Source organism: Schistosoma mansoni, chromosome 5, assembly GCF_000237925.1.
Source record: "Schistosoma mansoni strain Puerto Rico chromosome 5, complete genome".
Lineage (NCBI taxonomy): Eukaryota > Metazoa > Platyhelminthes > Trematoda > Strigeidida > Schistosomatidae > Schistosoma > Schistosoma mansoni.
In genome coordinates, this window is record NC_031499.1 from 5,925,870 (window position 1) to 5,937,837 (window position 11,968).

General features: G+C 35.9%; 1 protein-coding gene across 1 annotated transcript in view; it reads right to left on the reverse strand.

The window, feature by feature from the left end:
* Window positions 1-11,935, reverse strand: part of Smp_154140 (site-1 peptidase (S08 family)) — a gene marked incomplete at both ends in the record, with an annotated part of 42,100 nt that extends 30,165 nt beyond the window's left edge. Inside the window, 3 exons of the mRNA XM_018797735.1 lie at window positions 3,704-3,848; window positions 5,711-5,868; window positions 11,896-11,935. Coding sequence (XP_018652747.1) covers window positions 3,704-3,848; window positions 5,711-5,868; window positions 11,896-11,935 — 343 coding nt within the window. The remainder of the gene's footprint in view (window positions 1-3,703; window positions 3,849-5,710; window positions 5,869-11,895) is intronic.
* Window positions 11,936-11,968: the final 33 nt, after the last annotated feature.

An 11,968-nucleotide genomic window follows, 5' to 3' on the forward strand; every position in this document is an offset into this window, starting at 1 on the left:
GCGGATAACAATTTCACACAGGAGCGGCCGCGAATCGATATCGTCGAGACCAATGTGGTGGAATTCTCTATCTTCACAAACATAACCAAGGCCGTCCAGTGCTTTCCAGGTTTTCGATGGTGGGTCTAACTTCAATCGACCCATGATTTCAACTTTGAAAATACCGAATTCTTCACAAACCCCCTCTGATCTAAAAACAATTTTTATTTTCACAATTGATTATAAATTTTATATTAAATTTCTCTAATGGAAAGTGTTGAGCGATTTCAATACATTAACCATATTCTTTCAAATAATGTAGATATCATAAAAAAGTTGCACTAAAATGTTGTTGTGCTTTCAAAACCGCAAGCGTGAGTCAATTGAAGCTAGACCACCAAGGAAAACTTGGAAGCACTGGACGGCCTTGGTTATGTTTGTGAAGATAGATCTTAATGATCATCGGATGATCACGCTACCGATCAGTCAAGCATCTCCTTACGATGCTTCACTGCCTTATGGATCAGACCTTTAGGTCAAAGGCTCTGGGTGTGGCCCCCTAAGAAAACCACCTGCTTCAGTTTGGGCACCTGGGCAGTATCACAGCCATCATACGAATCAAACGAGATTTGTGTGGCGCATATATGTCTGGTGCCCCTTTGTACCAATATTTATGTGTTTAAATAAATAAAATTATAAATGCCTTTTTACCACAAACGTCTTCTTTTAAACGAATAGTGTCAATCGCTGTTATAATAATGGCAGATATTGCGTAGGTTGTAACTCTCAAGACTATCTTACGAAGAATTATCAATGATATTTTGATTGTAATAATTACTAAACACTTGAATTGTTGTATTTTTGAGTTGCTCTAGCAGTAAGCTTTCGAATGATTCATTAAATAACTACTTCAGTTATTATTATTCAAATATGGACCCATAACTGAATTCTCCTTCATTCATAGGATACTCATGTCTATATATTATAATGTTTTTATTTGTGTGTGATTTACTGTACATAAACTAGAACAGGTGTATTTATCCCACTTAAGAGAGCTGGATAACGGGCGCCAACACAATGATGAATTAACTTTGACATACTTATATCTACTTTGACAATTTGATACTTTTAGTTTGTTAGATTGTCCTGCAAACCATTTCAAAGATCTATGATGTGTGTCCATAATTTGAGCAAATGTTATATGTTACATGAATGATTCAAACGGTTCTCCATTCGTAAAATTAAACTTTACAAACAGAATTTATTTATATATTGTGTTAAAATCTGTTCTAGGAAGTAGGCGTTAGAAGACTGAGTTCTAGACCTACTATAGATGTTAAGTATTGACTTAATTGTCATTGAGTTAGTAGTCAAGTGGAGGTTATTGTGTTATAGGTTAGCAGTAGGTCATCGGTTATACATAGGCAATTTAAGTACAATAATCAACATTCGGACTAGAGAGAGATTAGATTATACAACTGTTCGTCAGAATAAACAGGTTAATCATATGGACCTCAAATATAATACAAGATGTTAGTTTCCACTGACTTCACATTACTTACAATGCAGTCGATAAAACCATCTAATTGGTTAACATATAATTAATGGTTTCCTTTTAGAATTTTTGGAAATTCCCCTCAATGAAGTGCCGCGAAACTTACAGCTACAGAAAATTTCATTTGATGATGACATTACTTTTTAAGTAGAAATATTTACGTAGACATTAGAAATGACTAGATAAGAGGTAAAGATGAAAACGGAAGCTATTCTCTAAAAAAAACACCAATAAATTGTTATATGCCGTGCAGAATTATGAATGGTAACTTTGGGGACTATTTATGGACCAATATGATATGTATATTTCCTATTGTATAATTGCTAAGTAACTTAACTATTCATACTCATGTTCCTTTTATTATGAGCTTTATTTTGACCCATAGACTATTACTGTACGGTTTACCATTCCTGAGTTATACCCAGTCTATTAAATACTGTTCCCCCTATTCACAGCCACATTCGGTCAAATCTTGTACAAATGTTATTTTCTATTTTATGGTACAACGTCGTCAGTTTGTTTGGTATATAAATCCAGTATTTTTGAGAACAATGATTTATATTGCAGAGGCTGTTATTGGTGTTCTGGACTTAACTGGCTGGGCTAGGCTAGGCAGATAGCAGGACCGATAAGTACTCGAGACTGCTCGCACAGGTTTCCGTGTATCATTGATCCGATCAGTAAATTCACTGCTCTCTAATTGGCGGCCTTATCACATCATACGTCAACAGGTCATCCAGACATAACTGTTAGTCAGTTTTAATGTACAACAAATAACCTAGCTCAGTATAGATTTTAAGACTTTTTATTTATTGTATATGGTAGTATTCTTATAAATCCATAATAATTATGCAATTTTTTAAGACTAAATAGTACAAAGTACATTATTTAACTTTTCTAGTGTTCTGGTTGGCAGATTGGAAATGGAAGAAGGATGTCGTGTAAACAATCAATTGTTTATAGTATATACACATTAGTTACATCATCATTTAAAGTAGGTATACAAAGTGAATTCATAATGGTATATGTAACATAACCAACATTCCTAGAAACCAATGATTCCAAAAAGATGGGTTACCATTTTTTATAGGTTCACTTTTCTCGTGATTGCCTTTGATCAACTTGTCACATACGATTTTTTTGTTTTAAACTGTTTAAATCACAAACTGATCTTAGCTAGACCACAGTGAAAACTTTGAAACACTGGATGGCCGTTTTGTTCTATTGTGGGACTCGTCAGAGATGTAGGTCTACAAACCCGCACGCGGGAATCGAACTCAGGGTCTTGGGTTTACAGTGTGAACACTTAACCTGTAGAACAATGAGCCAGTACCCAGTAGTGTTAATGTCTAACTTCAATTAATCCATGATCTTGCACAACCCTTCACCAGACTGAACTTCACTGGTCACCGTTTCTCACTCAAACTGTTTGTTGAAAAAAGACTTGAATCAGTAAGAAATACTTGTAATATAATTGATTTCATTTAAATTACGACTGAAAATTAAGAAGCACAAGAAAACTGTTTTGTTCTACAAGTATGCGACATCCCAACAATGCACATCAAACATCTCCACTAGATATATCTAGCATAAGAACTTTAAGTCACACAATGAACACTTAACCATCCTTCAACAATAATCATTATTATATTTGTATGCGTGTGGAGTGAGATAGTGCTCGAAAGTCCAAACTAAATCAAGATATATTCTTAGGGGCCCATTCATTCCTGAAACCTTTATTCTAAAGTTTATGAAGCAAGAGAGTAACGTCAAAAGAAATCATTCCACCGCAGTCGGTGAACAAAGTAGGTTAATATATTATTCATTCCCTTATACCTCAGAAGCCCATGTACACTAGTGGTTTAGAATCAGTGTTTTCTAACTTCCTTAAGTTAAGTTTTAGTATCTATTAGTCAGGTACAAGGGCCAGACGTTCGCTTCTCGTTCTACTCTTTTCGTAAAAAATATAACCCCCTCGCTTAAGGGCAGTGAAGGCTACAAATCCATGTTCATTTGAGATCATCCACAGTAAGTGAGCGGACTCTTACTACATTCAGTTCTATGAAGAGTGAAATAAATTGGACTTATCATCAACTTCCACATACATTTCACAATTCAATTCTACTATTAAACAAATCACCAGTAAAAGAAAACGTATCACTAACTTACAATTGTGCAGAAATTCTCCATCATTTATATCATAGTTTAGAAGAACACGATTTATTTGTTTTTGTGGTGAAACTGATTTTATTTGGCTGACATTAGATAAGTATTGGATAAAATTTGATACATCCATACGACTAAGATTAAATATCTAGAATTCATAAAATAAACTCAGATTATTTAGAATCTAAAAATTGAGCTTTAAAAGTGAGCACGAATACCGAATGACATGATAACATGCTAGTTAGACCTACTGATCTGTACAGCATAAAGGTAATTTATGTAACTTATACTATACTAAGTATGAACACCAATTAGAGGGCCCCCAAATGCCGTGGTATGGCCGAGATTAGGGAGAGTCCGCTCTCCCCCTCCAAATGCTCTCATATGGCCACGCAAATATATAGCCTCTGCCAGGGAAGTCCTAAACACTGCATTCTCGTGGCACCAGTGTTGTTTACGAAATTGAGAGGACGAAAACCGAATACCCGGCGCTTTAACCGGGTTCTAGTATCCTGAAGAAACAAATGGCGTATGAACCAATCGCTGGTCACCGGCTACCATGGGACTGCATCTTCTTACGATGCTCCACTACCTTGTGGACTAGGCCTTCAGGTCAAAGGCTCGGGGTGTGGCCCCTAAGAAAACCACCTGCTTCAGTCTGGGCACCTGGGCAGTATCACAGCCCTCACACAAATCGAATGAGATTTGTGCGGCGCACATGTATTTGATGCTTCCTAGTACCAATATTTATGTGTTTAAATAAATAATAAAACCATTTGGATAGACATTTCATTAGAAAACTCGAAAAACGAAAGAATAATGACCATCGAAGAATGATGAGCATTTATTTGTCATGTTCTCTTTATCCACGTAAAACCCAGAACTAATATTATGAGTTGTATCACTGTTACTAATAATAACAAAAACATTATACCTGTTGAACGAGTTAGCAGCTTCCTGAACTCGGTAGTTAATTAGATAATATTTTGTCACTTGAAGTGAAAGTTGTTGGGTTTGAGTTTCAATGCTAGTCAAAAATCCGAATATTCGATGTATCGAGATAATACATCATATTAATTTATTCTGTTTACTGAGCGGCGGCTTAGTGGTTAAGGCGTTCAACTTTCAACTACTTAGTCTTGGGTTTGAGCTCCGCTCCACATAATTAAGTTTGGCCAATCGACTAGTATCACTAGCACTTACGCTTAGATTTTGAATCATGTCCAAGTACCAGGAGAATGAGATAACTAAAAAGTTAAGTGAGTGCAGAAAGTCGAATGTACACAGAAGCTGACGTTAAGCAAATACCATATGATTTTAACTCAAGATGATTAAAGACTTAAATCAGGTTGTGTATAGCATTATTCAAAGAGCTAACAACCTCAATTTACGTGAGTGGTCACATTGGACTGTATAAAAATAATGTTAAATCAAAACAGATAGCTTTCATAACTAATTCTTCATGACGTAAAGTGATTTATTGTCTAATATAGACAAACTGAAGCCCCCATGTCATAAAACTCACTTACCAGCTATAGATTAACATACTTGAAGTCAAACCAGACTGGTTATACTACCCAGTCGCCAAAAGTAGTGTAGGAAAGATAGAATACGAATTTAAGGCTTACAAACTGAAAGTTCACTGCTTTGACTACTGAGCTACCGCTTTATTTACTCTGAAAATAAACATTTTCACACATTTCGTTCGGATTAACTCCTGATTCTCATCCACATGTAAGATTAAAAGTGATATATACATTGAATAACTTTTTCTATATTTCAAATGTTTTACAGGATAAAAAATGAGAGCTTTTCATCAGAAGTAAGAATATCAACTGTCACAGTTATTAACCAGTTAGGATATGATTTCGATTGATTATGTGATTTGAAACAGTGTTCAATAAAAGCATTTGAAGTAGACCTACAATACTGTTTGTTCCATGAGTAAGGAGGAACTTCAGTACAACAAATTACAAATCGTAAATCAATTCACATAATTAATCATTTTACCTTGATTACATCAAAATCACTTTTTTTCTCCTTCGCATTAGATGGTGGATACCATCTCTCCATTATGGAATAATTCAATGGAAACGAATTGAGTATGGATTTTAGAAAACGATGACGAGATTGTGCACAAGAATGTTCATAATAGCTGATGATGAATTCTAGGACACAAGCAAAAGTAATGGATATATTAAATACACTATTTATTTATTAGAAAAACAATGGGTTGGACTGAAATTTATTCAAAAAATATATTCATATAGAAAATTCTAATTACTGTGTTATGTATTTAAATAACAATGCTCATGATTCAAATAATGAAAAAATAGTTTTTCAGCCATGATACTAATACGTAAATATGTTATGTCAGTACTAAATATGTAAAGTTAAACTATAAATGTGAGCTCCAGTGACTTAAAATGATCAGGACAAACTCCTAATCTATTCAGTCAATTAGAATGCAGTATTTGAACACATAAACATTGGTATGAGGAGGCACCAGATATATATGCACCACACAAAAAATTGTCATTTCATTTAAATGTGTGAGGGTTATGGTACTGTCCGGGTGTCCAGACCGAAACAGGTGGTTTTCATAGGGAGCCACACCCCGAGCCTTTGACCTAAAGGTCTGATCCACGAGGCAGTGGAACATCGTGAGGAGATACAGTCCATTGGTAGTAGGTGACCAACGATAAGTTTATACGCCATATGTTTCCTCAGGATACTGGAGCCCATGTTCACGATTGGTTTGGAATCAGGGTTTTTCAACTCCCCTAGATGGAATTTCCGTGTCCACCAACCCGGTTAAAGCGCCAGACATCCGCTTTTCGTCCTCTCAATTTCGTAAACAGCACCGGTGCCACGAGAAGGCAGTGAGTAGGACTTCCCTGGCATAGACTGCATACGCGTGGCAGTGTTAGAGCATTTCGAGAGAGGGAGGCCCTCCTCACTCTCGGCCGTACCAGGGATCGAAATTCATATTTATTATTTTGATTTAAGATCAGGATTTAGTGGTTATACAGAACAATTAGGATGTAAAGTTCAGGAATTTGGATTAGAATTAAGACTAGAATACATAGTTTAGTAATTAGCATGTAGAATTCAGAATTTGAACTTAGAATTAAGATGAGGAGTTAACGTTGTAAGGCTAGAGTTAGGATTCAAAGTACAGGTAGGCTAGCCGTAAAACCTAATATCAATCTTTAAATTATGAAACCGAATCCTAAACGCAGTCGTAAATTCTTATATCCAGATTTTAATTATAAAGCCCAGGTATTATTCCTAATGCTAGACTGAAGTATCTGATTCTACAAACAAATTAAGATATTTTTCTGTATCAGCTTATTCATAATACAATAAATAAGTAATAATTATTTCATGAGATTTTCTACTTCATTATACGTAGAAAACATGTTTCCACATAATATGCCACGTGACTAATGTGATTTGCATGCTTGTCATTAACAAACTCTTGTAGTTCAGCTTTACAACCAACTGCATAGAATCTGAGTCATCGACAAACGACTACATTCGATGATAATAAACTTCAAAAATGTTTGATAAATCATCATAAAATTATCAACACTAGATATACGTTAATGTGTGATCCAATTAATGATACCGAGAGCATTTGATGTCACCTATTCTGTAAATATCAGAGACTCAACGACTGAAAGTCAAATACATCAACTCTACAGCACCGAACTGCTTATGATGGCTCTTAATCTACCAGAGTGGAAACTTGCAAAAAAAAAAAGAAAAACAACCGAAAAGCAGCTAGAATAATGACAAAATAAAGGACGAGATGTTGTTGTGTATCAAGCTGCTAAATAGACAAAAAACCTAGGAGACAGTTCAACACTGAAGAACTACATCATTTTATTTTCAGTAAATATCATTGTCTTTTTCAACGAGTATCGCCATGAAACAATAGTTTAAAGCAAGTTGCCCAACCCAGATATTCTTCTAATAGGCCTTCGAATTCTTTAACGATTTAAATTTATTGCAAAAATAAGAGAGAAAATTAAGCATAAACAGTACTAAATAGCCAGTAAATTTTATTACTGAAGCCTGAAAAAGTGAGAATTATATGGATTCCATCAGGATACGGTAAGCTAACACTATAAAGGTTGAAACCCTGAAAGTATCATTCCAAAACACCAACAGCCATTCGCGGAAACGGAAAGTAAGATGAATAGAAATAAGACTTCATATTTATGTCTTCTAGTGAGTTATTTATCATTTATTTAAATACATATACATTGGTGCAAGGAGGCACCGAATAGACATGCGGCAAATAAATCAATAGATTTATGTGAGGGCAGGAATACCGCTTGGGTGCCCAGACCGTAGCAGGTGGGTTTTTTAGGGCACCGCACTCAGAGCTTTTGACCTAAAGGTCTAACCCATAAGGCAGAGGAGCAACGTAGGAAGATGCAGTCTCATGGTAACCGGTGGCAAGTAATTGGTTCATAATTCATTTGTTTTCTTAGGATCCTGGAGCCCATGTGCACCATTGGTTTGGAATGAAGGTTTTCCAACTCCCCTAGGTACTCTCCGTGTCCACTAATCCGATTAAATCGCCGAGAATCGCCTATCGTCCTCTCAATTTCATGCAGCGAGAAGGCTATGAGTAGGACTCCCAGGGCAGTGGTTGTATGCACGTGTCTGACTCTCCCCACTCTCGGCCATACCGGGGTATTTGGGGGCTTTCAAGTGAATGGTCTACAAGTGACCTTCAGTCGCCTCTGAAAATCATTTTTTTATCGTGTTGACTTTACGTAGGTGATCCACTGTCTGAAAATCACTCCTAATAGTTAGGTTCCAATTGACAGGATAAGTGGCCTACGAACTTATTTAATCCAACAACCCAGGATATTTTATCATATTAAATTTTATATCAAAGCTTTCTATGTAAGTGGGCTGTTGCACCAGATAATCTAGTATTATAGCTAGCGCTGTTGTTTATGATTTCAAATCATTTGAAGTACCAAGTCAACAACACTGTCTCGTGAGCAGCCATCACCCGCCCACATGTTAGATCACTGTTTTTATCTATCTATTAACATTTGATACCCGAACACTTTCATCAATCATTAAAAGCCTTCCCTATAACTAAAATTAGATAATTTTCACAATGGGAATCTTTAATATTCTAAAATCACGTGGGGACCCTGTTGCATTTAAGGCACTCAATGAGATTTGCTATAAACTGTATACAATCCAACAGTTATCCTAAAATATATTGGAAGTCTTTGCGCCGCAACAGAATCTATCCTAATGCAAAAACTCTCGAAAGACATGCATCTAATCAAATTGATACATTAAAAATGAAAATCTGTGACTTGGAAAGGAATCTCCTTCAGAGACAAGATTCCGTTGAAAACCTACCGTCTGAGCTTCAGTCAATGTTCATGGATTACGTTGAAAAAATTTCCAAGAATAGATCTGATAAGTCGATGACAAAACTGGTGAAAACTTTGGAAAACAAAAAACAAGATAAGGAATTTCCTTTCGACCCGAAACGGTGCGTACACAATTTTTCCAATATCGAACTAGATGTAATACAGCTAGAAGCATTATCTATGGGGCCTAAGTTCTGTGATAGTAGACATAAAATCAACCAATTAGATATTGATGTACAGTTTGAGAATCTATTTTCACAAACAAGTGACTTGATTCCTACCTCATTAGATGACCTAGTCAGGTTTAAGACCACTTTAGTTGACAGCAGCCAACAATATAAGAATAGTAAGAGTACTAAAAACCGCCTACTTACCAAGCAGCACCGAGACTCTTTAACTAAACTAAGAAAGGAGGAAACCTTGATTATAAGCAAACCTGATAAAGGAGGAGGCATAGTGCTGATGAATAAAAAGGACTACGTTGAAAAGATGGAGACAATGTTAATGATCCCCGCAAATTTCAAAAAGTCACCAGTCATTCCGATATCAATAAAAAAGTGGAAAACCAATTGACTAACTCTCTTAAGGATTTAAAGAATAAGGGAATAATTACACAAGAGATTCTTGATTCTATTAAACCGTCTGGATCTTATACGCCACGACTGTATGGTTTACCCAAAGTTCATAAACCAGGTCTTCCAATGCTCCCAGTCCTAGATAAGTTCAATTTCCCTTATCACAAAATTGCAAAGTGGCTAGTATGTATCTTAGAGCCCTTGCACAAATCAATTGTTAGTACGAGTGTAAAAGATGTATTCGACTTCACTTCCAAAGTGGAAAATATGAATGTTAGTATGAAAAATATGTTCTCACTAGATGTAGTATCCTTGTTTACTAACGTACCACTTATGGAGACTATTGAGTTCATATGCGAGCAAATAACTGAAAAACAAATCAACATTGGCCTGCCGGAAGATTGTCTGAAAGAACTGCTTTTAAGATGTACAATGAATGTTCATTTTGTCTTCAACAATTCCTTTTATAGACAAATAGACGGAATAGCCATGGGCTCATCTCTAGGCCCGATTCTCGCTGATCTCTTCTTAGCTAAGCTAGAAAATGGCCCACTTAAGGAGGCTATTAAGAAGTTCGATCTATACTGCCGCTACATCGACGATACATTCATTATTGTGGATCAGAACACCAGTAAGGATGAACTACTAGAACAGTTCAACAGTGTACATCCAGCGATTAACTTCACTGGTGAAGGCGAGTGTGACATGAAGCTGAATTTCCTTGACGTTACACTAAGCAGGCGAAGTGATGGCTCGTTAAGTAGAAGCGTGTATAGAAAAAGACCCTCTGCCTGCCAATACACTCACTCCTATAGCTTTACACCTATCCAATATAAGAGAAACTTGGTTAGATGCCTCACCAGTAGAGCAAATAAGATCTGTTCTGTTGATACTTTAAGTCAGGAACTGCAATTTATCTATAACTTACTGACTGAGATCGGCTACCCTGCTGCGTTCATCAAAAAGTACATGTATGATACAAGGAAGAAATCGGAGATTTCAACTGTTCGTAAGAAGCCTCTATACATGAAATTACCATTCAACGGGGATGTAGCTAGTGAAACTCTGAAAGATAGGTTAATAAAAGTAATTAGTAGAACTTTCTACGCAGCCTATCTTGCATTGACTTTCTCGAGTCGACCGGTGATGTCTACTCAAACGAAGGATAAGTTACCTGAGTTGGCCTCCTCTATCTGCATTTATAAGTTCAGCTGCTCCTGTGGAGATAGCTATATCGGGCGTACTACTAGGCAACTTAACCAACGAATGAGTGAACATCTACCAGCATGGTTTGGAAAGGGCCAAATAAAAACAATACGCAGTTCTATCTTGGCACATCTAATTGATAGTGGTCATATTGTCGATAAATTGAAATCATTTCAAGTGATCTATCGTATACCTCCATCGTTTCCCAACGGAGTTCGCTCCCGTCTACTTCATATAGCAGAAGCCATAGGAAGTCGTACATTCCATCCCAATTTACGTGTACAGAAGAAATTCGTAACCCCCCTATCCCTTCCATGGCCGGACATAACTTAATAAATGACATTATTATTATTTGTAAAAATTTTATTTTGGTTATCATTTTGTTTGTTTGTAATTTTCTACCTCTTTCCGTTTGTATTCTTCACTATCTATTTACTTACATACTTCTCATTACGTAATGATTTTAATGTTTTATGATTACTATTCTAGTCTATTTACCCACGTTTGACTTCTTATTTCTTATGTTTAATTATTGATAAGACTTTTGTTATCGTAATTTACTATTCTTACTACTATCAGTACACCTGTCTTCCCACTATCAACTTGTACTTCTAACTATTATTATGCTTGGTAAGATAAGACTTTTGTCTACTAAAACATGATAAAGCTCCATCTCATCAATATTTTTTCCTCATCACAGTGCGACAGACAGTAAATTTTGATAAACACGAGTGAGGCGTTAAAGTGTTTTCAAAAAACCATTTTTTTGAAGTCCTAAATGAACTCATACAAATTTACGAAAAGCCAGGACTCTAAGTATGAAACTTGATATCGTTTAAGTAAAACTATCAAGTAGACATTTGGTATTTGTATACTTCTTAGACCATGATGTGGGCAACAATTAATAGTTAGCCACGTTACTAAAAATAGACCTAAAGACTGCTAAGCTCACCTGACCAAGAAAACATGAAAAAATTATTTTTTAAAAATGTCCAATTACCTGTTTCGACAACAGAAGAAACATATTCATAAGACAGCATCGAAAATCCAAGAGTAGGCGAGCATGCTAAGAA